Below are 26,223 nucleotides of genomic sequence, written 5' to 3'. Positions count from 1 at the left end.
ACTGATCAGGTGAGTAACGGGGGAGGTGCCCGTGTTGGTGGGATTACAGCGCCCCACGGACCCACCACCAGCCCGCTGCCTGGTCGCCCATTGGGACGGCAAGACACTTCCTTCTACCCTGACTTGGGCCATTGAACCCTGCCTACTGACTCTGGAGAGTGGGCTCACGGGAGCTCGTGCTAACAGCGCCAGACACCTTACCATCCTGCAGCACTGGGGCTCCAAGCCTCACTATAGCCCCCCTCTGCTGGCGAACACTTGCAATCAAGGGGCTCCTATAAATGCTGTGCGCTCAGCCTCCACTTTGCCCCCCTTTTGCAATGACTGGGCTCCGGGGGAGCGGGCCCTGTCGGGCTGAACAAATGCATCGCCTTCCAGCCTAATAAGGGAGTGAGCCCCTACACCACAACCACTACAGTTTTCCAGGTAACTACTCACTCCCGTGGGTTGGCGACTTCCTCTTCTTGGCCCCTGAGTGGCCCAACACTCCACCCGGCTGCGGCCTCCTTGCCTCCACTGCTGCCATAGCCTGACCGCCCTGCCGACACAGGAGGAAGTGCCTACCGTCCTCCAATACCCTGGACTCCTTGCCCTCCCCCATCGGCTGCACCTGTGGGCCCCTGCCACATCCAGGGTTGCACTAGCAATGTCAAACAGATCCAGAGGAATCTCTAAGGGGGGAGCCATGGATACATTTACCAAGACTGTCCCGAGGGCCGAGGCAGGGCACGCTTCATCCCTGCAGGAGGAACCTGAGTCTGACCCTCACCCCTGTGCAATGGCCCCTGATTTGACTACACTTAGGGAATCTATGGCCAAAAAATTTCGCCTCCTTCCACGAGAAGCTGGACGACCTCAATGCCAATGTCGCCTCCTTGAAAACGCGAGTGGATCAAGCAGGGACCAGAATCACTGATGCGGAAAATGGGATATCCGCAAATGTAGATTAAATTCATGTACTGCAGAACACAGTTGCCTCTGTGTCGCGCGACATGAAGAATGTGAGAGCAAAGTGCAACGATTTGGAGTTGCGCTCTTGCAGAAACAACCTGCGTATTATTGGGGTCCCTGAGAACGCCCTTAAGGGGCGCATGGAGGATGCCGTCGAAACCTTACTCAAACACCACCTAGGCAACCCGGCCCTTTCACCACATTTCACCCATTGAACGAGCCCACCGAGCTTTGTCACCACGCCCTAAGCCGGGTGACATCCCAAGGCCCATCATCGCCAGGATTCTTAATTACAGGAACCTCATCCTCTGCTTGTCACGCGAGAAAGTACGCTTCGAGGCCCACACCATTAGGATTTTCGCAGATTTCTCAATAGTAGTACAACAGGAGAAGCGTCAATTCCTCGGCGTCAAATTGCTTAGGGAACGCAGCGTCCCGTATGCCATCCTGTTTCCGGCGCGACTCAAAATTACTCACAATGGCAAACTGTACTTCTTCACTGTCTCTGACGAAGCGGTGAAATTCATCGAGGCGCACATACCACTTCACAATCCAGCGGGCGACTGTGCCAACGATGATAAACCATGTGCGGCCTAGCTCAACGTTGCCAAACCCATCTAGTAATCCTTGATTCAGAATGTGACGATGGCAATATTGTACTGCAAACTTGGCTCTCTACCACATGCATCCGGGCTATGGCTCAGCCCCTGAATTTTGGACATTGATCTCCTTTTCCCTCCCAGGGTGTGGAGCTGGTCATGAGCCCTAGATACTTCCTCAGTGTCATCTTGCTTTTGATAACCTACTGGCTTCAGAGGACTGACATAGGGTCCGTTTACAGCAGAAACCTGTCTGACAGCTCACGCTGTCCTACACGACATTCAAACTGCAGACCACACAGCAAAAGCACACCTCACTGCATTTGCAATGCGTATGTTTAGTTGGTTGTTACTGCTTGTTGGCCCCTGTTGGGCCTTGAAAGGGGCCTATCCCTGTTCGATCTTGCCCTCTGACGTCTACTTCCCAGCGAGTGTCGGCACAATTGGTGGCACCTGCATTCAGGGTGGGGGGATCTGCACTGCTAGTTGGGGGTGGGCAGTGAGGGTGGGGGGAGGTAATGTTGGGGATATGGGAAATTCTATTGCAAAAGGTGGAGGCAGACTGGCAGATGACAGGACATCGGGGCGGCCGCATAGGGGCAGATCCCGCCTTGCATGTTCTCTACAACAACAGTGGTGGGATGTTCCCTAGACTCTTAAAATGCCTACAACAGTGATGTCCTGGAACATCTGGGGCTTGAGTAACTACACCAAGGCTCGTAAAATCATGACCTGTGCTAATGGATACAGCTGCAAAATATTACTGTTGCAGGAAACGCACTCCACGGGCCCTCTGACTAAGTGTATGGCACCATCAGGGGGTCCCCACAGATATTCCACCTCATACTCAACTCTGGCCAGAGGGGTGTTGACGATGATTCACTAATCACTTAAGTTTGTACTCCACGAGCTATATAGACCCAAGGGAAGATGCGTCATATTGCATTGTGCAATAGCTAACAGAGAATATCTATTGGTGAATACCTATGGCCCTAACGTGGACTCCCCCCCGACTTTGTTGACCTGGTGGTATCTATATTGCTGGGCTATGTGGGGGTGCAGATCATCTGGGGGGAGAGGATATGAATTTCATATTAGACACCACTGGACAGAAGAGGCACAGCTCGCAGACCACTGTCCGGTGCGGCACGTAGACTGCTAGCGCACAGCACAACACTCGATATTCGAGACGCAAGGCGGGCTCTGCATCCACAAACACGCATATACACTCGCTACTCCTCATGTTCCTTCTATCAAGCGCAATGCTGGGGAGAGTGGTGAAAGCACAAATACTTGCTCACACCCTATCGGATAATTCACCGATCTTGATATCCCTAGAACTGGGAGCATCTGCCCCTGCCATCGCATGGCAATTCAAGTCTTCCGCCCTACAGGAGATCGTATTCAAGGCAGACATCCTTGCCGACATCCTGTCCTATTTTGAGCTCAATACACCCCAGTTCACCACCTTGGGAGTCCGATGGGATGCTTTCAAAGCATTTATCAGGGGAATGTCATATCTAGGGAGGCCGGAGTCCTCAAAACTATAAGAGCAGCCCTTGGCTGCTCCGAATCCAAACTGCGCGAACTAGAGGGCTCACCCGACGTTAGTTGACCCTGCTACCCTTTCCCAAATTAGCAAAGAACTCCAATTCTTCAATGAACAGGCCACTAGGGAACTCCAATACTTTAGCCGTCAACAAGCTGCGCGGAAATGTGGAGAGGGGGGATAGACCCGGCAAAACACTGGCCGCCTTGGCTAGGAGTGAGTGGGGTCAAACTCGGATCACTTGCGTCAAGGATAGCCAGGGGGCAGTACGACCAGCAGATCCTGGAAGTCTTTACAGACTTCTACTCAGAACTATAGTCTCAATCCCCCCCCCCCCAAAGCACAGTGGTTCCCATATGCGAGACCTCCTCGGGCAGATACCCACGACCTATATCTCCCCCGCAACCAGAGACCAACTGGACTCCCCTATCCTATTAGATAAAATAGTTGAGGCCATATCCAAGTTCCCTAGGGGGAAGGCAGCGGGTCCCGACGGGCTTATGGCAGAATTCTACCAGGAGCATGTGGCTAATCTGGCCCCCAAACTACTCCGGCTAGGGTCCCTTCCCCCAACATTGTGCGAGGCCGTCATAACGGTCCTACTCAAACCCGGTAAGCAGTGCGGATCATACAGGCCCCTCTCGCTAATGAATTTGGACACAAATCTTCACCGAAGTAATTGCCAATTGCTTCCTTCCGGTCATGTCATATATGGTCCATGACGACCAGTCAGGCTTCGTGCCTGGGAGAGCCACATCCCATAACATTAGAAGATTGCTTAATGTCATGTCGCGAATTGACCAGGGTGCGAGTGCAGTTGAGGTCATACTAGATGCCCAGAAGGCATTCGACATGGTGTCCTGGAAGTATATGTGGCTGGTATTGGAAACTATGGGCATAGGGCCTAACGTGATTGCATATATTAAGTTATTATACACCTCCCCAATGGCCAGGGTTCAGGTCAACTCACAGACGTCGGGCCTGATCCCTCTTTAGAGGCACCCGACAGGTATGCCCGTTCTCCCTGATCCTCTTTGCCCTGGCAATAGAGCCAATGGCGAACCATGTCAGGGAGCGACGCTCACGTAAAGGGATACGACTGGAAGACACCCCTGAAATTATTTCACTCTATGCGGATGACATGGTATTGTTCATAAGAGACCCTGCTGTTCATCTTGACCCAATCTTACGCGATATCACCCGTACAGGTACCCACTCCGGGTTCACTATAAACTATAGTAAATCCGAGATCTTCCCCCTCACCAGCTCCACGCTACAGCCCGCCACGGAGTACCCACTTCGCTGGTCCCCTGATGGGATTAAGTATCTGGGAGTCCAGGTGTCCCTGACCAAAGATGCATTACTAGCTGACAACTACCTGGCCGCGGCAGAGCAAGCCGAAGCCAAAATGGCGCGCTGGCGCTCCCTTCCACTATCACTAGCCGGGAGACTATCACTGGTGATATTACTCCCCAAGTTGCTGTACATATTCAGCAATGTACCTATTTGGCTCCGAAAAGATACTTTACAAACCTACACAAGCTGTGCGCTCAATTCTTATGGCACTCTGGCGCTGTGCGTAAAACAAAATGGTCTGACATGACACTCCCCTATGATACAGGGGTTTCACCGCCCCTGATAGTCTACGGTACTGGATCGCTGCACAGGCACAGTTCACTTCTTGCTGGTGTCCTGGGCCCCCTTCTCGTCCCCATGTCAAGCTGGAGACTCTGGCGGCAGCAGGCACCAATGTAATGGGGGTCATTACGACCCAGGCGCTAATTGCGCCAACTTTACCACCATGGTGTAAACTATGTTTACACCATGGTGGATGGCGGATTTACCGCCCCATTCCAAGGTGAGTGGGGCGGTAAATCCCCATTTTCCCTTCCCTATTCCCATTTTTGCCCCATAGGGCATAATGGGAGTAGGGAAGGCGCTAATTACGCCACCGTAAATTACGGTGGCGTAATTAGCATCATGGCAGGTTAGCGCCATGGATTTTAACGGCTGCTAAAAGCAGCCGTTAAAATCAGAATAGGCGTTAAGGGTTAACGACGGCGTTAACCCTTAACGCCTGGGTCGTAATGAGGCCCAATGTCTTTAATACTACATCAGCAGTATGAACTGGACTCGCCCATTGACCCGGTCCAAACCACTGTGCAAGCCTGGTGTCGGATAATCGAGACTTGTGCCAAACAACACCCATACTACAAGTGGCTCCCCGCCTGGCGATTTCCCGGGCTGGAACCCACACATGACGCCGCCCTGGCGTGACACTGGGAGGCCCTGGGGTACCTTGCTCTAACTGATTTCTACCCAGATGGGCAGTTTAACACCACAAATGTGGAGACCGGGTCACTCGGGTTCTGCTCTGGAACTTCTGCAGTTTTACAGACTCCGTGCCGCCTTCCGTAATGCATGGCCTGACTTCCCCAATGAACCCCTGGACTCCCCTGGGATTGCCTACATCGTCAATTCGGGCAGCGCTCGTGGGGTGGTTTCTTCTCTGTACAAGCTGTTACTGACTGCTGGCCCTCCCCAGCCCTCCAAGGCCCGGGACGACGGAGTCCGAGCTGGAGTTGGAACTCACTGACCATCTGTGGGAGAAGATGTGCTCTCCTACCAACAGCGTTTCCCTTAACTTTTGCTATCGAACCATACAGTACAAATTGCTAAACGGGCTGTACTACACCCCACGCAGGATCTCGGTTTGTGCATTCTGACCCACGGCTCTGTCCTCGCTGCGGCACGGAGGGTGCTGGCCATTTACACATGTTCTGGGGCTGCCCGAGGCTAGCCACATTCTGGGGCAAGATCCTAGAAACACTATCCGAAATCACTGATGCTGTGGTTGATCCCAACCCGATGGGAATTCTGTTTGGGGTGTGGCAGACTGAGGGGGCTAAAAGTATGGCTAAGTTCCTGAATGTGAGCTGTATAGAAACTAAGAAATGTGTTTTACAGAATTGGAAGAGCACCCCCCCGCCCCATTCCAGAAATGGTTAAACCTACTCACGTGGTCCTGTAATTGTGAAGAGTTTCTTGGTATGATCCCAGCTCGCTCCCGCCCCAAAAACATATGGTCTACCTTTAGCAGCTACCTGAACAGCTTAAACGAAACCTCCTCTGTGGACGATTCCCCCCAGACGTCTCCTTTAAGTGCTGAAGAACTTGATGCTCTGTGATCTCATTCCCCGCCTGCTGTTGTCTCATTGTTTCTGTATACTCCTGTAATATGTACATGTACCAAATTTCTTGCCTGCTCTGATGTATGTGTATGCTATATGCCTCTGCCAACAAAAATAAGTTTATTTACTGCAGGCAAAGTAGTTCTTGCATTTTATCAGAATTATTGGGTGACCATAAACCGTCGAGTTTGGCAATACATTCAGCCGGGCACATTCTTGTGTCATTAACGTGATTGGCAGAGCGAGGCTCTGATTCCTATTACACCTCCTGCCTCTTAAGCAGTGTGTCGCTGCCCAACTGCTATGAAATTGTCCAGGATCTCATCCTTGCCGTGTCCATCGGGCGCAACTGGTTTTATATATATTTTTTGTTATTGTTTTTGCATGGTCAGAGGGGCCAGTGTGATGCTGACACTGTGTCAATGTACATCTTCACCCACGTTGAACTTGTGTGTGAAAGCGTTAGAGGATAGAGGTGACGCTCCTGCAACTGTGTGAATGAAGTGCAGTGTTTGTTACTGGGGGTAAACATGGGGGCATTGCAGCGACACCTACAGTGGCATCTAAACTGTTGATTGTGTTCCACCCGATGGGTTTAAAATTCAGCTCCTGCCAATGTCGTTTCAGATCCGCCGGAATTGTAATTCTGGCGATAGTGGTCGCAGTCCTGTTCATCGTGGGATGTTGGTATTTCAAAAGACGCAGTGGCTACGCAATACTTGGGGTACGTGTTTTCCAAGAGTTTTGAACTTGAGCTGTACATGATGGGGGGGAAAAAATAATTAAATGTCACAATGAATTTGGAAGCGTGGTGGTTCTTTTCAGATCCAGGAAGTGTTCATGCTAAGACCTGAAATAGTTGAAAATCATGACTCCATGTTCTCGCCGAACAGCCCCCTCCCCACCCCCTGCAATCATGAAGTCTAAAACCTAAATGTGGCTCGTGATTTCTGATTGCGATGTACAACAACTATAGCACCACGAATTTGGCAGAGGAAAAACAAGACCTGGTAAAACACGACACCCCAACTTGTATGGGACCCCCCCCCCCCACCCCTCTGAGAACCATTGAGCAGTATCGTGCTACTGTATAGAAATTTGCCAGGATACAAGCAGGCTTCATTGGACACCAACTGCTCACCAAGTGGTATGTACATTTCTAATTTCAGATCCGATTTACGATGGCCTATAAATCGGAAATGCTCCCTGAGGAGCCAATCTCTTTAATTGGTTCTAGTAAGATTACGACACGGGCCTATTTCTAGTATGGTAGGGATGGAGTCTTCAGAACATTAGGTTGCCTTTACAGCAGCAAGAAAAACAAATAAAGATGCTCCTGACTGCCACCACCCTTTCACTTCTCAGCCAATTATGCTTGGTCTTTCGATAGCTCTTCCCCCTCACTGGTGTTAGCAAGTCCTCTAGCCAAATTGTGACTAGATGTTTGTAAGGGGGGGTGGAGCGAGTGGGGAGGGGGCTTCTCTGTTCCCCCTCAGTGAGTGAACCTTTTTCCACACATTGGTCCCATCTTTGGGATACTTTGTATTTCTTGTGTTTTTTTTTTTTTTTTTTTTTGCCACACGGAGCATTCCCCCTTTTGGGGTGGGGCCAAGCCTGATTTGCATATGGTCTTTCCCTTCTGTAATGGCTTGGCAGGCGAAGAACGGTGGTCTGGAGGGTTGCCCAGAGCATTGCCAGTGGTTAAGATTAATTCTAAACCTTCCAGCCATCACCTCTTTGTTTTTGCTATGTCACCCCGAGTGGGACGGGTATGCCCAGACGTGGGTCCCGTGCCTGCTGGGCCTAGAGACCCAAGCTACTCCTCACTGATGAGCCCCAACAAGGGCGAAACATGTTTGGGGATGCTTGTGGTCTCGTGCAGAAGGGATGTGGCCTAGCAGTTTGTGCTGGACCGCCCCTTTTGGGGTGGGGCCAAGCCTGATTTGCATATGGTCTTTCCCTTCTGTAATGGCTTGGCAGGCGAAGAACGGTGGTCTGGAGGGTTGCCCAGAGCATTGCCAGTGGTTAAGATTAATTCTAAACCTTCCAGCCATCACCTCTTTGTTTTTGCTATGTCACCCCGAGTGGGACGGGTATGCCCAGACGTGGGTCCCGTGCCTGCTGGGCCTAGAGACCCAAGCTACTCCTCACTGATGAGCCCCAACAAGGGCGAAACATGTTTGGGGATGCTTGTGGTCTCGTGCAGAAGGGATGTGGCCTAGCAGTTTGGGCTGGACCGCCCCTTTTGGGGTGGGGCCAAGCCTGATTTGCATATGGTCTTTCCCTTCTGTAATGGCTTGGCAGGCGAAGAACGGTGGTCTGGAGGGTTGCCCAGAGCATTGCCAGTGGTTAAGATTAATTCTAAACCTTCCAGCCATCACCTCTTTGTTTTTGCTATGACACGGAGCATTCTGTGCAGTGTGCCTCCTATCTTTTTCTAGTGTGAGATCGGCACAGCCCACCTTTTGGGAAATGCTGAGGGGCTACATAGTATCCCCTTTCTCACTGCTCCTGTAACTTTTCAGTTAGTGACGGGCTAACCTGAATGAATGGCTTGAAGTGGTTTTATCCCACCAACATTTGTGCATTTTTTTTACTTTAGACTGTACCCACAGCGAGTGCACAGAAGGGTCAACAGTGACCCAGAATGGTGACTATTTTCTTTTTTTTTCTGTTGCCATTTCTTATTGGCTTGTCCTGTTTTGGTTGTTCGTCTGCTGTGCTGGGTGGGGGTGGTCCTGGTCTGACTTCTTCGCCAGAATCCTTTGAACTCTGCCAAGGTTCCAGTGTGCCTGAGGACCGGAAAATGGGGAGGACTCCAGCTCTGCTGTGCTTTGTCTTCAGGTGTGCCTGCCTGGAATGGGTTCCAACTGGAGAGGCGGCCTCCCAGAGTTTGGATGGTGCATGGGTACTGTTTGTCTGAGTTCCTGCATAAAAGGCATCGATCCTGAGGCTGAAGACCTGACCCCTGGAACTGAGAGGCCACAACCGCAGTTACTTCCAGATGACCAGAGATGTCTGATGTCCGGCTCTCTTCCCCTACCTTGTTCCATGAATCGGGAGAACTCCAAGGATGACTCTCGCCTAAACTGGTAGGACCAATCTGTCTTGAGACTACCTGCATTTTGAGCCATCCCACAACGAGCTGTGTCCTTCCCTTGCTGCAAAACTCCAATACCCTGGGACTTGTAGGTACTGTGTAGTGCATAGTCTTCCGAAGATCCTCATGAAACTTTGGACTTCTTCCAGATCTCCGAGGTAAGATTCCACCCCTGTCCCCGCACTAGAGTGCAGGACAGAGAAAGCGAGACAAATCAACAGGCAGTATTGTTTTTCACTGGTGCTTCCGGAAAAGGCACCAAAATCACAGCACCAAGAAGAATCACGCCACTGCAAGATCTGCCTAACTAGGAATCTGGTGACCAGGTCACTGCTGCATCTTCACCCAAGGTACTGTGAGACTCTTGGTAGCACTTGAGCTGAATTGCTGCTCCTCTGTTGCTGGAGTGACCATTTGTCCATACATGTTTGCCCACACCGGTGATCTCTCAAAGTCCCTGACTTTTTCCTACAAAGATTACTTGCTACAGAAGACTTCCTTCAACTATCCCTCTGTAAATGCCTCCCTTCTCGAGCCCTTCGCTCCTCTACTTCTAACTCCCTCAGGGTTAGTTATTTTGTAAAGAAACGAGCTTGGGGTAGATCTTTCTTCTGCAGATGCCTCCCTAGGGAACAGCCTCCCGGCCACTCTGAAACTTGAGGAAAACCATCTCCTGTTCTGGAAGTCTCTTTGCCTCTGCCCACCTCATCCCCTGTTGATCTGTTTCTTCTCTTGGCATTGTGCACCTGGCCACCCTCTGTCATTCGGGCCCAGGTACTTGCTCACCTTGCCACCCTCTACACTAGGGTTCTGTATCTGTACCCATACAGCCCCTCCCACTTTTCTTCTGCACTTATCAGATCTACCTTATCTGACCAACTTTCACCTGCCACTTGCTAGCTGCACTACCTTTATTTTATTTAAAATACATGCCCTTTTCCCTTTTTATATAAATAAAATATAATTTAATTTCCTCTGGAACTTTCTACAGTTGTGCCTTACCTGTTTTGCCCTTCAAACTGACACACTCCTAACTAGTTGGAGATGGACTTCTTAAATGTTGGGCCTCAAATATTTGTAGTATTTACCTTTATTAGTATTATTTCATTACCTGAAAAAGTATGTTACTTAACTTGCATTGTACCATTCTGAAAGTATTACAAAGTGGTTTACTGTGAAAAATGCATTGGTTTTTCTAAGTGACTTCTTGTGTTATAGTACTTGCCGTTACCTTGGTGTACATCAAATCCATTATTTACTTTTAGTGCCAGTGTTTCTTTGGCCTATGTGTATACTCTAGTTCCTTGTACCACCTGCCGCCCTTTCTCCTTCCTGAGATGATCCTGGCTGCTCAGCCATTGCTACCAACAAAACTGGCGTGATTTAGAGTTGAAGCCCTGTGTTCCAAGTCTTCTTAAGTCCTACATAATGTGGACTTAAAACATTTTGACTAGTATGTAGACTTGCAAATAAAGACTTGCCCCCCCTGACCAGAAAGGTTTGGCTGTCATTGCACCCCTAGCGGCATGTGTCCCTGTAACCAACTGGCACCGTGCATGCCTGTGTCAATGTTCTAAACTGAGACACTGACCTAAGATTGTACACAGGCTGAAAGTTTTAAACTAATGCAAAAGGTGTAGGGTTCATGGTATGACTTAATAGCCAAGGTGATTGCATAGGATAGGATGGGGAGGTGAGGGGGGGGGGGGCCTCAAGGGTTGGCATGCACTGAGGGAAGGAACTAGTTCCTCTATAATAATGGTCCAGCATGCTCCAAGTTGTCCATCAAAGCAAATGAGTAACTAAGTTTCAACGACCAATTGATCAATCCAGGGACATGCGAAGTGTGGAAAGGAAGTGTTCAAAAGGTACCATGGCACATCAAAGTGGTCCCTCAACAAGGATGCTGTCACTCCTCCTAGTGTTGTACCGGCGGGTTAATCCAGTCCTTTGACCCTTGACTTGGGAAATATTTCTTCATCCATGCACCTCTAGCTCTTGGGCAGTTGGGTGCTTTCAGGGTCCTCCTGCTGACGGTCTCTTGAAAATGTCTTTGGTGTATTCATTTCATGCTGGCACTAACATCCTAGCAGACTGGGCCACCAGTTGATACTTTAAGTGTATCAGGTGTCCTCTGGTGGGGTTTGGCAGGTAAGCATAGGCCTACATTCACCCTCCTGTTTCCTTGCACAACCCTCTTCCTCCATTGTCTCTTCTCGACTACTTCTCCCAAATGCCATCTTCTCTCTAACCCTCTCTTGTATCTCTCCCCTCCAACAATATTTCTTGTCTCTCCATGAATCACTTCCCTCTGGTAGTGCCCTCCTTCTGCCACTTAGCAGGGTTTATGACCTATTACATGTGCACAAGCCATTAATGTACGTGCTTTGGATTTACACGATTGGCAGAAGATTAGCCTTCTGCCTACATATTCTTTGTTTCCCATGTTTAGTTCACACAAGGAGTGTTGTTATACGGGTATTCTGTTAGAAGCTTTCTATTACTACATTTGATTTGCTTGCATACTGGAATTTAGTACTAATCCTATTTTTCAATGTTTTTGTTTTGCGTTTTTTTTTAACACGTTTGGTTATATTGATTATGACAAAAGGGTCTAGCCCTGAAGACGGATTACATCCAAAATAATGCATTGGCAAAATTGAACCTATTGACACTGCCTCAACTGAGAATTAACTCTGTTGTTTTGATATCATCACAACTATAATAGTTGGGACCAATTTGCTGACTGCAGCTCAGTTTAGAGCATAGCGAGAGCACATATTTTTATTTTTTGACACGTTTTTAAAAAATCATAAATAGCCTTGTGCCAAAGGCTTTTCACCATTGGGATCTGAAACTTCGATTAATAAAGTAAGGACTTGTTGAATGCGATTGTGTAGTATAATGGTGGAATAACATAGTGGTGGCCACCTGCATTTGTGTTGGTGCCCTCCTTGCCAACAATGGATTGCCTTAGTGCGATCTCCTGCCTCTTTCCTCAGACGTTTTTATGGGAGGGCAAAAGGGGCACTTGCCCAGGGCCCCCACCTTGGAGGGGGCCCCACAATGCTAGCTGATATGATAAGATTCCATTGTTCAGCAGTCTTAATTAAATAGCACACATCAGGATATTTCATGGTGTGCGGCTGAGGCTCTAAACCATTGCCTTTCGTGCATTCTGCCTTGATTCAATTCATCATGTATTGCTTTCTGTGTTCACTGTGGTATACATAGTTTTGTGTTCCTTACGGCACAACTCTGTAGCATTCTTTCCTTCCTGTGGGAATTATGTTGATCATGTGCAATAGGCAATGGTGGAATCCATATTGATAAATTGAGTACCACGATGGTTCAGAAGGTAGCTCAGTGTGTGAAGCACCCATTGCAGAGATGTGTTCATATGCAAAATTAGAATATCAAGGCTGGCTGAGACTTTCCTATGTCTGAAGTTTATAAACCTGCCTGCATATGTACTTGGTTTTGCAGCATCTATTATATGCAATGTACCTGCACCAGATAGGTGTTGCTATAAAAACTAACATATCATCCGTATGGTGAAGGTCTAGAAATTGGTTTATTCACATGGCGTGTTGTAAAACCTAGGCAATCTCCTCCAACAATGGCATAAACTGTTAGTCCAAGAGGTGAATAAGTATCCAAATTCAAGACTCTGGAACAGCGTTCATGCTTGTATCCTGGATTTGCCAACAGTGGATACAGTGATCCTGGTCATATCATCTAATATATCTTGCATTACTGTGCTGTCTTCTGTGAGGTTTGCCTTCTTGCATGCTGCTGGTATCGTTTAGCCCATTACTTTATCTTTCTTCTTATGTAGGCCATTTAGGTGGAAGGGTTGGTAGTCAGAAGAGAGCGGACCATATGTTGCAGGCCTCAGGCAAGCATATTTTAAGGTCTGCTTGTTTGACACAAAAACTGTTAGCTTTTTGATAAAAGGCAAAGGTTTTTATGCACATTTATAAATGAAAATGTCACGAGCCATTGTTTTGGAAGTATTTAAAGCTTTAAAATACAAATTAAATGTGTTAAATCACATCGCTTGGTGTGCTGGTTCTTATATACTTCCCTTGACGATGGAGAGAATGAAGCTAGAATCCTTCCCATTTTGCATAACACCCTTCTATAATATTTTGTTTAAAAATTGTCATGTTTGGTCATGTGATTGGTGTACTTTCAAAGAATGTTCCTTAATAAAATGAGATTATATCGCACACCACAGGCATTTGTTCCTTTGATATCTAACGGCAACACTATTTGAAAACCATATCCCACTTCTAATCTCCGACTGTCTGGATAAAGACGCCTTCCTGGTAGCTTTTACTCTGCCTCCACTATCCATGCTACGGTATGTGTTGCGGTCTCCTTCCTTCCAGTTGTTTACTAGAACCGAAACCCCTTTGTAGACTGTTAATGGTGGCCTTCAAATGCTACCTGTTTATCATTCTGATTAGAACAAGAATGAAGATGGTAAGGGGACTTAAAGGGAGTAAACGTGCTTATTATGTTATTATGCTGCGAGACAGCATATCAACTTATAGGTTGCGAGCGCGACGGGTGGGGGACGTAACCAGTATTTTTGATCCCTTAATTCCTTTGATTTGGTGGAGGGGGGGTCCCAAAGATGTCTGTGCCCAGGGCCCCAAAAGTGCTTAAAATGGCCCTGTCTTTCCTCGCTATCCCCCACCATCTCCATTTTTGATATTCTCCCTCCTACAACAGTTGTTTCTCCTTCGAGGTGGCATTCCTGTCAAATACCAACCACCCCTTCAACTTTCACAACCACCAGATCTGACCCCTTCTCACGACTCTTCCTCAAATGCCACTGTTACTATAAACTCTCCCCATGTTTTCCCCTTACCAGACACCATACCTCCCAATTCTTCACGTGGCTCTCCACTTGGTCTGCCAGGGTTTGAAGCCCCGCGACAGCTCCCCTAGGGGTGGTCAATCGCTTCCTGGTCTAGCCCCTGCACTCTCTTGGCTGGTATTTTGAGACATTGGTTCTGTCTTGGCTGTTGAGGATCGTCTGTCTTAGAATTGGGACCGTGTACTGTCATGTGGTCTGCAAGGGGCCAACCTAATATTATGAAGACGGCAGCCATTCTGAAACCAAAGCGGCAGGGATAGCTCCTGTGGTTCCTTTAAGAATAAAGTCAAGGAGTCCTCTCCTGTCCATCAGCATATCTACAGTATTAGCACAATAATGGGAGGCAGCAGGGCTAGACTTCCGTCTCCTCCCATTCTTGTGTGCTGTATGTGTTGCAGAGGTATAAGGCCTCCGCTTACAAACCAAACACGTAATGGGGGCAGGGGGGAATCTTCCCCTACTTGCAGACAGCAGAGCCTCCATGCACACAGTTGGACTGTGCTGCATGCCACTTAAGCAAGGGGGTGGAGCCCCTGCCTGCCTGTAACCAGCCACCACTCCTAGGCCTGCGTAAGGGACTGTCCAACCCTTTGACCGACCTAGCTAATGTGAAAGGTTAACAGTTTACAAAATAAACATTACAGCCCTTCTTTTTCTGTGGCATTTGCATGTTTTGTAGCTACTGCTATTTATCCATGGTTGTTCATTGTAGCATACTTTAATCTTTGGAAGTTCCCATTGGTGTTCTTGCAGCCAGTCTATTGAGTAATATGGAGGATCTTCAGCTTGGCACATTTTCCCTTGGTGCACCTCGCTCACAAGGGTACACTCTTTTGCTGAGACTGGACGCGTGACGGCGCATCCAGCTACTCCAGTTGACTGGTCAGACCACAGCAAAACAAGAGGTGAAGACATTGCTGTGGGCAACCCTCCAGACCATCGGTCTTTGCATGCCAAGCCATTAGAAAAGGGTAAAGACCATATGCAAATCAGTTCAGGCTGAATCAAGCCTGCTTGGTCACATCTCTTCTGCACAAGACCACTTCATCATCCCATTCACTTGTCTCATTCTCATAGTCTCTACTTGTCGGAAGACCCTGTTCTATTCCTCACTGGAATTGGGTAGAACCTAGTACTTTGGCTACTTTGAATTCTACCGATTAACTAGGCGCTTGCTGTGTGTTGGGTGTTGGGGAGAATTCTCAGGAATGTGCTAATTCCTCTCTACCCTGGAGACCGCCAGCAACTTTGCTGGATTTTGAGGACTTGAATTTTTAACCTGGAGAGAGACAGTTGTTCCCCACCCCCATTCTCATGCATTTTAATGTGATTTTGAACTGTTTCCTTTGGTTGTAGAGTCTGACAAATGCCATAGGCATCATCTTTTACATTGTGACACACTGCACCTTCAGTGCAGTGGCACAGGGAAGTCTTTCAGATTTCCCAAAGGTTTAAATACCTTCTCTTGGATAAACTACTGTTTCCAAGAGCAGTAAAGTGAAATTGACTTTAGTTACATTTGTAACTTTCTAAATCCAGCACACCCTATCTTACAATAGGGTGCTGGAGGGGTTACTTAGTATCCACTTTGTCTAGCTTCTCTTTTGTTACCCTTTCCTCGCTGAATGTCTGGTGGAAGTGGTTTACTTTTAACTACCATGGTGTGCATTTACCGCGGGCTGCGTTTGCAGCTGCAGTAAAGCACCCAAGGGTGCCATTTGTGTCAAAATGACCCTGGTCTTATTTTTTCACCATTTCTTTGTGGAAAGGTCCTTCTTGATATTTACTCTGCGCACCAAACCAGGTTTGGTCCCTTTGTTCATTTTGCCTTTGGCAGGATTCATGAGTGAAGCCCGCCTCTGTCTCCAGGGTGTCTGGTGGGGGCAGAAAGTAAGGGAGGTGCCCGAAACTCCCTGTGCTTCATCTCCTAGGAGACCGGAATGCACTCTTAGGTGATTGGCCGGCTGGGAGACCAACAGCTAGGCTGGAATGAATGGGAGAAACCTGAATAAAAGGCGAGGCTTTTTGGCTTGGAAGGCAGAGTCGACCGCAGGACGAAGGAATCCTGAAGAGGACGCCTGCTGCAACTCCTGAACCGTTGATTTGCCCAGTGAAGCCCTGCTGCTGTGCTGAAACTAAGTGGTATCGACAGAGAAGCCCCTGAAAGAACATCTCCCTTGAGTTGGTGGGATCAATCAACTCCAAAGTAAGCCACCTGGACATCCTCTCAGAGCTGGTTGCCATTCCACTGCAGTTGCTGCTGGCCAGGCTATTCAGTTCCAAGAGCTCCAGGAAGATCCTCCGGATTCCCAGGAAGCAGGACTGACCGAGCCTGAGCCCCCTCAGAGTGCAGGACCCCAGAATCAAGGAAAGGCCATCTCGACAGCCAGGAACCATGGTGTTACTATTTGTGGTAGACGCGAGGAGCTGAAACACTGAAGTGCCACGTGTTTGAAGATTGCCGGTTGCGATCGGTGTTCGTCGCAGTGCAGGAGTCCCTGGAAGTCCTCCCTCTTGTCCCCACGACTGAGGCCCAGGAACACCAGGATCTGCAGAGCTGCACAGGAACAGAAGTCATCTGCTGCACCTTTCTTCAACCCAAAGGTACTTGCCTCTTGTTGTGCCACCTTGCTTGTCTTCGTTTTGTCTGGGTTGACTCTGTAGAGTTGCTGATGGCTTCTTTACCTCACCAGCTTAATCGGCTTGTGACCCTACTTTGTATTTCTTCTTGTACTACAAAGACTTCTAAAACATTGTGCAATACTTCTACTTAGCTGCAAAAAGTGCTTCAGTTCACCTTGCCTTTTGCTAACTTAACAATGGTTGGCCTGACTCCCTGAATGACTCGTCTCTCCTCTGCTTAGGTGTTGCCTTCCTTCCAGGATGCGGTTGACTAACCTTGCATTGGGGGTTACCAAAGGTATTTACCTGCTCCAGAATATTTGTGTGATCTCTTGTTTTGTTCTAATAACCTTTTTCCTTTGACATATTCATAAATCTGATTCTAAATGCAACAGTGATATATTAATGTCCCCAGCACCCGAACTGTTGAAGTCATCTGAGGGTGTAGGTAGTGTCTGTGGCCCATCCCAAATGGGTACTAGCTGAAATCTTAGTGTGTATTTTATCTTAGTGTGTATTTTAGAAGTGCATTTGAGTGTGAATATTATATTGCCCCTTCTAAAGACGGCTTACATTGACTGTTCAATTTAATAATGTTTAATCAAGAAACCTTGTGTTGTTTATACTCTCTAACTCCCTTACAGCTCACATTGACCACTCTTGCGATAAGCCTGGCTGCTCAACCATCTACCAACCTATGTAGTACAGACTTCTACCAAAGGTTGGGTTCCTATTGCCAGGAGGTCAGGGTTGTTGTAGTGCACCCAAAGGGTACTGCATACAATCTTGCCTAACACTGTAAAGTGTGCACCCTCTTTGCACCCTGCAAGCAGCCTTTTGTCCTGGCCGCAATGAACTTGTGCTATTGGAAGACTTGGAAAAAAAGCAGATTCTTGGGGATGGCTAATCCATGATCAAGAACTGTCCTTTAACCAGCCTTGGAGACAAGTCCACCAAAACAAATTGCATATGGGCTTGAGCAGGATATCTGTTGCTCATTGGAACTATCCCAGGTCTTCCAAAGTAGAGCTGTAGGTTCTAATGGTATTTGGGGGTGTCCACTGGGTAGAGGGGGGGAAAAGATCCATCCACCCCCCCCAAATTGTGAGTAATCTGGTTGGTTGCAAGAACCGTGGGCTGCACTTTGCTTTTGGCCTTTTGGATTATCAGACCGATGGGTATATCCTTGGGTAATCCTGGACATGTCTACAATCCATGGAACCTGGCTTGTTATGGCCAAAGTGGTTGACTAATTCTACCTTTTTTGACTCTGGAATGATACCTCACGGTGCTGCTTCAGAGGAGGTATTGAGGAAATGAAGGGTGTTCCTCATGGTTTATAGTGGTGATGTCAAAAAAAAAAAGTTGAAAATAGAAATGTCAAACATATAGATATCATTAAGAGTCAATTTTTCGAAAAAGTCAATTAATATGACCAATAACCCGAAATAAATAAACAGGACGAGTATCGTTTACTAGGGGGGGGGGTCCCCTCCCAACCCCCCCTCACCTGACGCCCTGAGCCACCCCCCCCCCAACCTCTGATCACCCACTCATCCCTCATACTGAAAAGAAGAGGGTAAGAAATGGTTAAACTCATAGGTGACAACCACGAGTAAAGAACCTTGTTTTGGTACCAAGAAACCAGTAACGGCTGTGGAAAACCGTCATTACCTGACAGAACATCACCTGAGGACGTACTGCAGGAAATCGATTGGATCTGATTGAGACCCAAAACAGGTAAGACAAACGAGCATGTAACTAAACATAAATATATCATATAACACACAGTAGAATAAAAACACAAATAATAAAGTTAATTTTCTCGTTTATTTTAGGATAAAAAATGGAAAACAAAGTGGAATTCATAACCATGCAAAAGGGAGGAAAGCAGTTAGTTTTGAATGGATATGTATTCTATAAAGAACGCCAAAATAAAGGACGCGTTTACTGCAGATGCACAGAATATACGAAATGCAACGCACGAGCGATAACAGTGGGCTCAGATGTACAAGGTAAACATGAACACAATCATATGCCAGATCAAACTAATATCATCAGAAAAACATTAACCGAACTGAAAAGAAAAGCCATTGAAAGTGATGGGGAAGCTAGTGGATCTGTGCTTAAAGATGTTTGTGGCAAATTACCAACCCATATAACGGCTCAATTACCGGCTGAGAAATTTATGCAGCGCACAATAAACCGCACTACACAGCTAAAAGAAAATCTGCCACCGGCGCCAATGTTTTATAAGGATATAACAATCCCAGATATTTTCAAACTAACTGACAAAGGCGATCATTTTTACCACGCCACAATGGAGTTAAATAGGGAAAAAATCTTAGTATTTTCTACTGCAGCGAACTTTGAACATATGGCTCGTAGTAAAATATGGCAAAGTGACACTACATTTAAGGTGTGCCCGCAACCTTTTTATCAATTTTACACAGTACATGGAACAATAAACGAAAAAATAATACCACTTGTATATATTTTAATGCCTAAGAAAACTGAGGAAACATACAGAATCGTGTAAAGTAAAATTAAAGACACTGCACCAGAATCAAACCCAGAAACCATAATCATGGACTATGAATCATCACAAATTAAGGGATTTTCTTCGATTTACAAAGACAAGGGTTCAGGGATATTTTTCATTTCACGCAGAGTGTTTGGCGAAAGATACAGAAATTGGGATTAGGTACTAAGTATACGGAGGACAGTTGCTATCAATTTAACATAAAAAAACTGTTTGCATTGGCATTTGTAGAGGAAAATAATGTTGATTTTTTATGAACATTTAATAGAGACAGAATACTATAAAAATCATGAAGAGGACAATACTGATTTACTGGACTACTTCGAAAACACATGGATAGGGCAGTTAACTCGCAGTGGAACTAGGCGCAGGCCAAAATACTCAATACAATTATGGAATTGTTACCAGGTAACGTTGGAAAATACACCACGAACCAACAACACACGAAGGCTGGCAGAGCCACTTAAATAAAAATTTTAACATGCACAATCCAAATTTATGGCACTTTTTGCGAGATTTAAAAGAACAGCACCAAGAAATTCGGTTGTCACAAACACTTTCATTGGCTAACCAAGCACCGAAACGCAAAAAATACAGGGATTACGACAGTAAACTGGTAAAACTAGTACAAGATTTTAACGTGGACAATAAGGAAAATTACTTACATTCTGTGGCTTTCAACTTAAAATGTTAATAATACTTACGATTCGTAGTCATCTGGAATCCAATGTAGGATAGGTGAGGAAAATCCAGAAAAAACAACCAGGAAATCCATAAAACCACATCTGCATCGGCAACCAAACAAAATTCCAAATCCAGTGAGGAACAAAAAAACGAGCAATCCAAGACAAAAAAAACAATAAATCAGAGTTTGAAGCTGCAATCCTTGTGAATGTTCCGAGAAAAAATGCAAGAAAAAAAACATAATCCAGTAAGAAAAATTATGTTGATCCAAGCGAAAAACCAAAAAAAAGGAAATCCAATACATCCAAACGACCTGGTTAATCCAGTGGGGAAAAAAAACGCTTCAACCAAGAAAAATCCCAAAAAATCCATGAATGGAGCAACGGAGAGGCGACCGCAGGAGAACCGTTTGCTAAATGAACTTTAAACATGGCGGTCACGTATACGTAGCAGGACGTAACATGCGTAAGAAACAATAACAAACTTTATATTTAGTTAAATACATATTTAAAGAGCAATAGCACCATCTGATGGACGTTAAATATATTGCAAGTTGGAATGTATTTTAAAGTGATCTAAACATATCTATTTATATATTTACATGTTAAATGAAAAAATGACATTTACTGTTACAAAAACTTACATGTTAAATGAAATACAAAAATATATGTTAATTTCGAATAAATATAGAAAAAATTCAACATTATTGTTTTTCGACATTGTTTTCTAAAAATGTTTTTTCGACTTTCTACATTATGACTGACCACCGTTCCTCATGTCTGGGGGAAGAAGTTCAGGGTCTCCTCTCCAGCTGTAGCATTCGGGTTGCTGGCCTAGAACAAAGGTACCATAGGCCTTCGGAAGTCCTACAAACTGTTTGGACCTGGTGGATTGGCACTGAATTGCGTGAGCACCAGTCCACCCCACTGCAAATCCATGGGAATCATTCAGCCTGAATATTCAGTTGTCTGAGCAGGGAAAACTCCCACAACGCGATGGCCAGGTCATTCTGGCCCACTCTAATGACATGTTGACGTAATTATTCCTCATTTCTTAGAATACATTTTCCAAATGATATTTTAAAAAAAGAAAAATATGCAACCACTTAAATGTGAGAATACTGAACTCTAGGGCAGGAGAAGTAAGAAGAGGACTTGCTAAGATATGCCATAGGCTGAAAATGATAGATGGAAGGACTAGGGGGCTTAAAGGACCACGAAGTTTTCTGTTTGTAAAATATGAACTGGGTTTGCAGCCTTTTTGCACGTAGACTGAGCATGTATGATTTTAAAGTAATAACTTTTGGGTGTTTTCACAATTGTCTTTCACTGAGCTGTTTTTGGTTCCCAACCACTTGCATGTAGCTGCACACGCTGCCTCGTTTTATTCATGCCCACCCTCCTGGCACTGACAGAGCTATGAGCACTTTATTTTTTCCTCTGCATTTCGTTTGCGGAAGACCCCTAAATCTGACTACAAAGCCGAATCTATCGTTCAACCTTTCTAAACTAGTGTTTTTTGTGTTGCTAGGCTTGGGATTGGACTTCAGCTGCATGCTATATAGAACCATACAATGGAATCATTTACATTAAGGATCTACATTGTTGTGACTGAAGAAAAGTGTTTGACAACGAACTGGCTCCTCCCCTTCCACTTTTTCATTCGACTCTGTGGAAGACCATTTTAATTACTCTGCTGTCTTTAACGACCACTTGCCTAAACTGAGCAAAAATATCGTTTACATCTCATACACTCCTCGATTTGATAATTTAAATGTGATACTGTTGTTTCATGTGACACTTTTGACTCGTAGCAACTGCTGAAGGCTTTTTGTTGAACATGAGTTGACTGTGTATTTTCATTGTTCAGTTCCAGAGACCCCCGTTTGGTTCTGGCGCAGTAAAATCCTTGTTCAGAGGAGGACCGCGTGAAGAAGCTGTACCGCTGGATGGGAAACTGCCTCTGCCAGAGTACAGCAGCTTAGACCTTGGATCCTCGGTGAGCAGATCGAGGGCACCCCTTTTGACTTTGTTTAGCCAAGATGTTCAGGGGCACCTAGGCAGCGGCCTAGTGGCGTGCCAGGTGTTTTGGACGGACTCCCATGATACTCACCTTGACTGTACTGGCTACGGCTGGTGGGAGTTGTATGGAGAGCCAAAGGTTAGACACCACGACCTTGTGTCGGAGCCACTAAAAAAACACAACTAGTCCAGTCTGGGGCACAGAACGCCCAGATCAATCCATGTGTGTGATGCCAAAAGACTGTCAATTGCCTCAGTGTTGTCTTGTCTTACTGGTAAATAGCACTGTTATTGGCCTCTAGGACAATAATTGTGTCCTGTGTCCACCCACTTGGCCCAGAAGTTTAGGTTCTGCTTCAATGATGCAGAACGGAATATATAATTTTTTTTTTTACTCGTGGCTCTCCAGTCAAGATTCCACAGGTCACTTTCCCTCAAGTACTTTGTGTGGCCGCTGCTGTGCCCTCCCCTTGCCCCCCCGCTTATTTATTCTCACTTTTCTGCCTGCTCCATATAGTATGCATGCAATTGAGAAATTAAAGGAACTCAAAAACCGATTATTTAAAGATTACAATGGTATTGACCTGCAGGCGCCGAGACCGGGAAAGGTTCGTTGGAGAAGTGAGCGGGTGTGACGCACTAAATTGCAGGGTCCAATGGCACTCCTATTTCACTGTTCGCTTCCCTTCTTTTTGCTTGGGCCGATCTGTTAACCCAATCGGTTGGAGGGGGGGGGTTAGGGGGGGGTCACCTGTTGTCTGCTGGCCAGATTGTTCCATGGGAAGGCTTGCTCATGCTTTGTGCAGTCTCTGGGCCTATTCTTGCCACGTGACTGGTTTGGGCATGTCTCTTGCTGACCTTTAGCTGGCATGAATACACTGCAGCAGAAGGCCTTGTAGAAGGCTTTTCTTTTTGGAAAATGTATTTTAGTCTCAAATATATACAAATTGCCATACAATTAACGCATACATATTTAATACATCTTATAATGCTGATACAATGAAATTCCCCGCCCACAGTTTTCAAGGTTCACATTTATATTCCATCAGTTAGTATGGTGTAAAATGTACCCCAAATCTTTTCAAACAATGCAATTGTCTTTTCTCTGCGATACTCTTTCAATATCCTCCAGATTATGCATCTCTACAAGCCACACTGCAATATCAACAGTTTGTTGTCTTCCATCCTCTTAGGATTGTTTTTTGCCCACCATGGCGCTTCTGAAAATCCATTTTTTTCCGACTAATGGTCAGATCTTCCAACATCAAATGGCCTTGTAGAAGGTTGGTTGGCAACTTGCTTTCTTTAGTTTTCCACACTGGGTCTGAACAGCATCAGATCTGGGCACCTGGAAAATATCCTTGCATTCTGAAATGCAAATGGGCCATTTCTTTTCGTTTAGGAATACGAGGTGGTGGTACGCCACATGGAATTGTTTTGCTGTGCAACTTTGATATTTTGTGCTCTGAGCTGCCCACTGTATGGCTGTTCGTCTTGTCTTGCGTTTCATTGCATCCAATATTCGCTTTGAAGGGATACTCTGCTCCATAATCTCTCCCTGTAGAACTGTTTCTGCCAAACCCATTATGTCTTGATTAGCAAGACCTCTGATTTTTATAAGGATGGTTCCAGACAAGCACGCAATCGTTCACGTGCTGGCCTATGTGTACTCTGAGCCAGGAAGCGGGACTTGAGGCCCTTCCTCCTCCTCCACCGCCACCACCTGCCATGGCGGAGGCAATTCAGGTTCCATGTAGCTAGGCTGCTGCCTGGGTTCAGCAAGCATCCTTGGGAGATCGTAGGTAGGGCTGCATTCTATGATTTCTAGAAGATTGATGGCCGAAAGAGGTTCTTCAACTAGGCCTTACAAGGCGGTGCAGCTCAGGCAGAGGGATGCTTGGTGGAAGAGGGTTGCTTGCGTAGCAGCTGCATCTTTGGATCATATGAAGCCTGTAGTTTCTGTAGCCAAGGGTACGTTACTGGGCTTTCATTGCTCTTAATTTCTAAATGTTTCCCCTGCTGCACATCCTCCTGGAGAGGGTATGGTATGGGGAGACTGAGTTGGCGTAATGTAGGTGCCTTTCTCATGGCTACGGCTCCTTTTGCTAAATGTTGCTGCTAATGAATGAGGCGGGTGGTGGCAAGTTTCCAAGCCTGAGTCTTTTCTCTAACCCCATCCCCCACATTGGCTGTTGCTCTGCTGCTAACAGCGGAAGTTAAACCTGTGACATGCACAGGCTACTGGTTCATGCTGCTGCCACTGCATGGCAGTGGTTGGAGGTAATCGTGATGGCCGGACGGTCATTTGCAGGTGCACACCAATAATCAGATGTTGCTTCTACCTTGCAGGGAATAATACCTCTTGACCATGCACAGCCTACAACACTAATTCAGGTTTTGAGTGGCACTACCTGGTTGCTGGGGGTAGTATTGTGGCACAAGTGACATTTCAGACCTGAATTTTCAAGTGTGTGGGTGTTGCATTTTCGAGAAACCGAATGTTTCCTAGAATTGGCCAAAGAGGATTGGCAGTAATTGAATGGGCAGAGCTGTTTGGTGTATGCCAGGATCGTGCATGTGTGGTGATCTGTTTTCCATACCCCCTGCCCGCGCCCCCCAAACCCCCCCGCCCCCACACCTTGAAATCTGAGAGGCTTGAGTTTCTGGAGGCAGACGGGGGTGGTGGAGTTGGACACTCCACAATAAACCTACCAAGGTTCTTCCCCGCTTGCCTGCCTGCCCCAAGATGGGTCCCTGTGCTGCAAGACCGCCCGCTAGCGCCACAGGATTTTAAAATCCTGTGCCCCTGTCCCACTGCTGTTCTACAGTGCCACCCTCTACCATGGCAAATACATTTTTGTTCCAGAGTGGCAAACCTCTACCTATGCCAAACCAATCTATTCGGAAACGCCCACTTAAGACCAAATCTAGTGCAACTGTGGCACCTTGACTCGACACAACAGCTGGGCGCCGTTTCCTCCTGATTAATATGGGGCCTAAGCTTCCTGTGGAAAAGCCCAACGCCCACCCATTTCCTACACTCCCCCCTCCCCCACAGATCTCAGCATTGGCTACTCTGTAGCAGACAGATCTTTGAAACTCAATGGCAGACCTAGCATAGAGGTTAAAAATCCGACTTCTGTTTCAGCAAAATGTAAAGCTTTTTTTTTTTTAATTTTTTTTTAACTACTTAGAAGTGCTGGAGTCTTTGGTTCTTTATAATTGCTTTATTTTCTCTTTATTCCTCTAGGGTCCTGGCGCTCCCCCAGCCTATGCTAAAGTCTCCGGAGAAGCCCCCATGCCGCCGCCATATTCCCCATGAGGCAGTGGATTCACTCGCTCTGCCCACAGCATTGCTTCACTGGTTCCCACCATGGCCTGCTTCAGATCTCCATTAGGCGGAAGTGCGTCAGAACCAGCGTTTGGCTTGTGCTTTAGCGCATACCAGCAAAGCATACGTTGAAGACTCCTTTCTCCCGTTCCCTCCTCCTCTCCCCCCCTCCCCCCCCCCGGCACTGTGGTGATTGGTTTTCGGAAAGCACTTGATGGAATGGGGATTTCGAAATTCCGATTTGGTTTTGACTGACCGCTGCATTGAAAGTGAAAGCAAAAACTCCATGTTTTTTTGTGCCGCTAGTCCTCCTTTTATAAACAGATTGCGCACACATTCAAGAGCTGTCGCGTACAAGTACTTCGATTAAACTTTGCTCTGTTATAAATCCATGGATGTAGTTTATTGTTGGTGGACGAGTTGTGCTGTCAGTTGTGGTGCTTATTAGTACAACATGTATTTAAAAAAAAAAAAAAAAATGTGTACACCTTGCATCCATGCAGGATCCAAATAAAATAAAAGATACAGAGGTCACGGGGGACTGGCTCAACTGGGTACATTCCTCCTTGTTAGACTGGATGTCCAGAATATGCTGGGTGAAGGCTGCCTCCTCTCAAGCTTCTATTTCAAAATGGTGTCACTCAGGAGGCCTATACGTCTCCCCTGCTATTTAACTTTTACATCAGGCCCTTGTGCAGCAAGCTGGAAGACGTGATATATGTTAAGGCATTTATAACGCGTCTGT

General features: G+C 46.6%; 1 protein-coding gene across 2 annotated transcripts in view; it reads left to right on the top strand.

The window, feature by feature from the left end:
* Positions 1-25,870, top strand: part of MLANA (melan-A) — a 64,747-nt gene extending 38,877 nt beyond the window's left edge. For both annotated transcript variants that reach the window (XM_069626022.1, XM_069626021.1), the window contains exons 3-5: positions 6,918-7,014; positions 21,996-22,124; positions 25,398-25,870. In XM_069626022.1, the coding sequence (XP_069482123.1) occupies positions 6,918-7,014; positions 21,996-22,124; positions 25,398-25,469 (298 nt within the window). In that variant the 3' untranslated portion in view covers positions 25,470-25,870. The remainder of the gene's footprint in view (positions 1-6,917; positions 7,015-21,995; positions 22,125-25,397) is intronic.
* Positions 25,871-26,223: the final 353 nt, after the last annotated feature.

This window comes from Ambystoma mexicanum, chromosome 6p (genome assembly GCF_040938575.1).
Source record: "Ambystoma mexicanum isolate Mex_15411 chromosome 6p, UKY_AmexF1_1, whole genome shotgun sequence".
Classification (NCBI taxonomy): domain Eukaryota; kingdom Metazoa; phylum Chordata; class Amphibia; order Caudata; family Ambystomatidae; genus Ambystoma; species Ambystoma mexicanum.
This window is presented reverse-complemented; position numbering and strand designations above follow the sequence as displayed.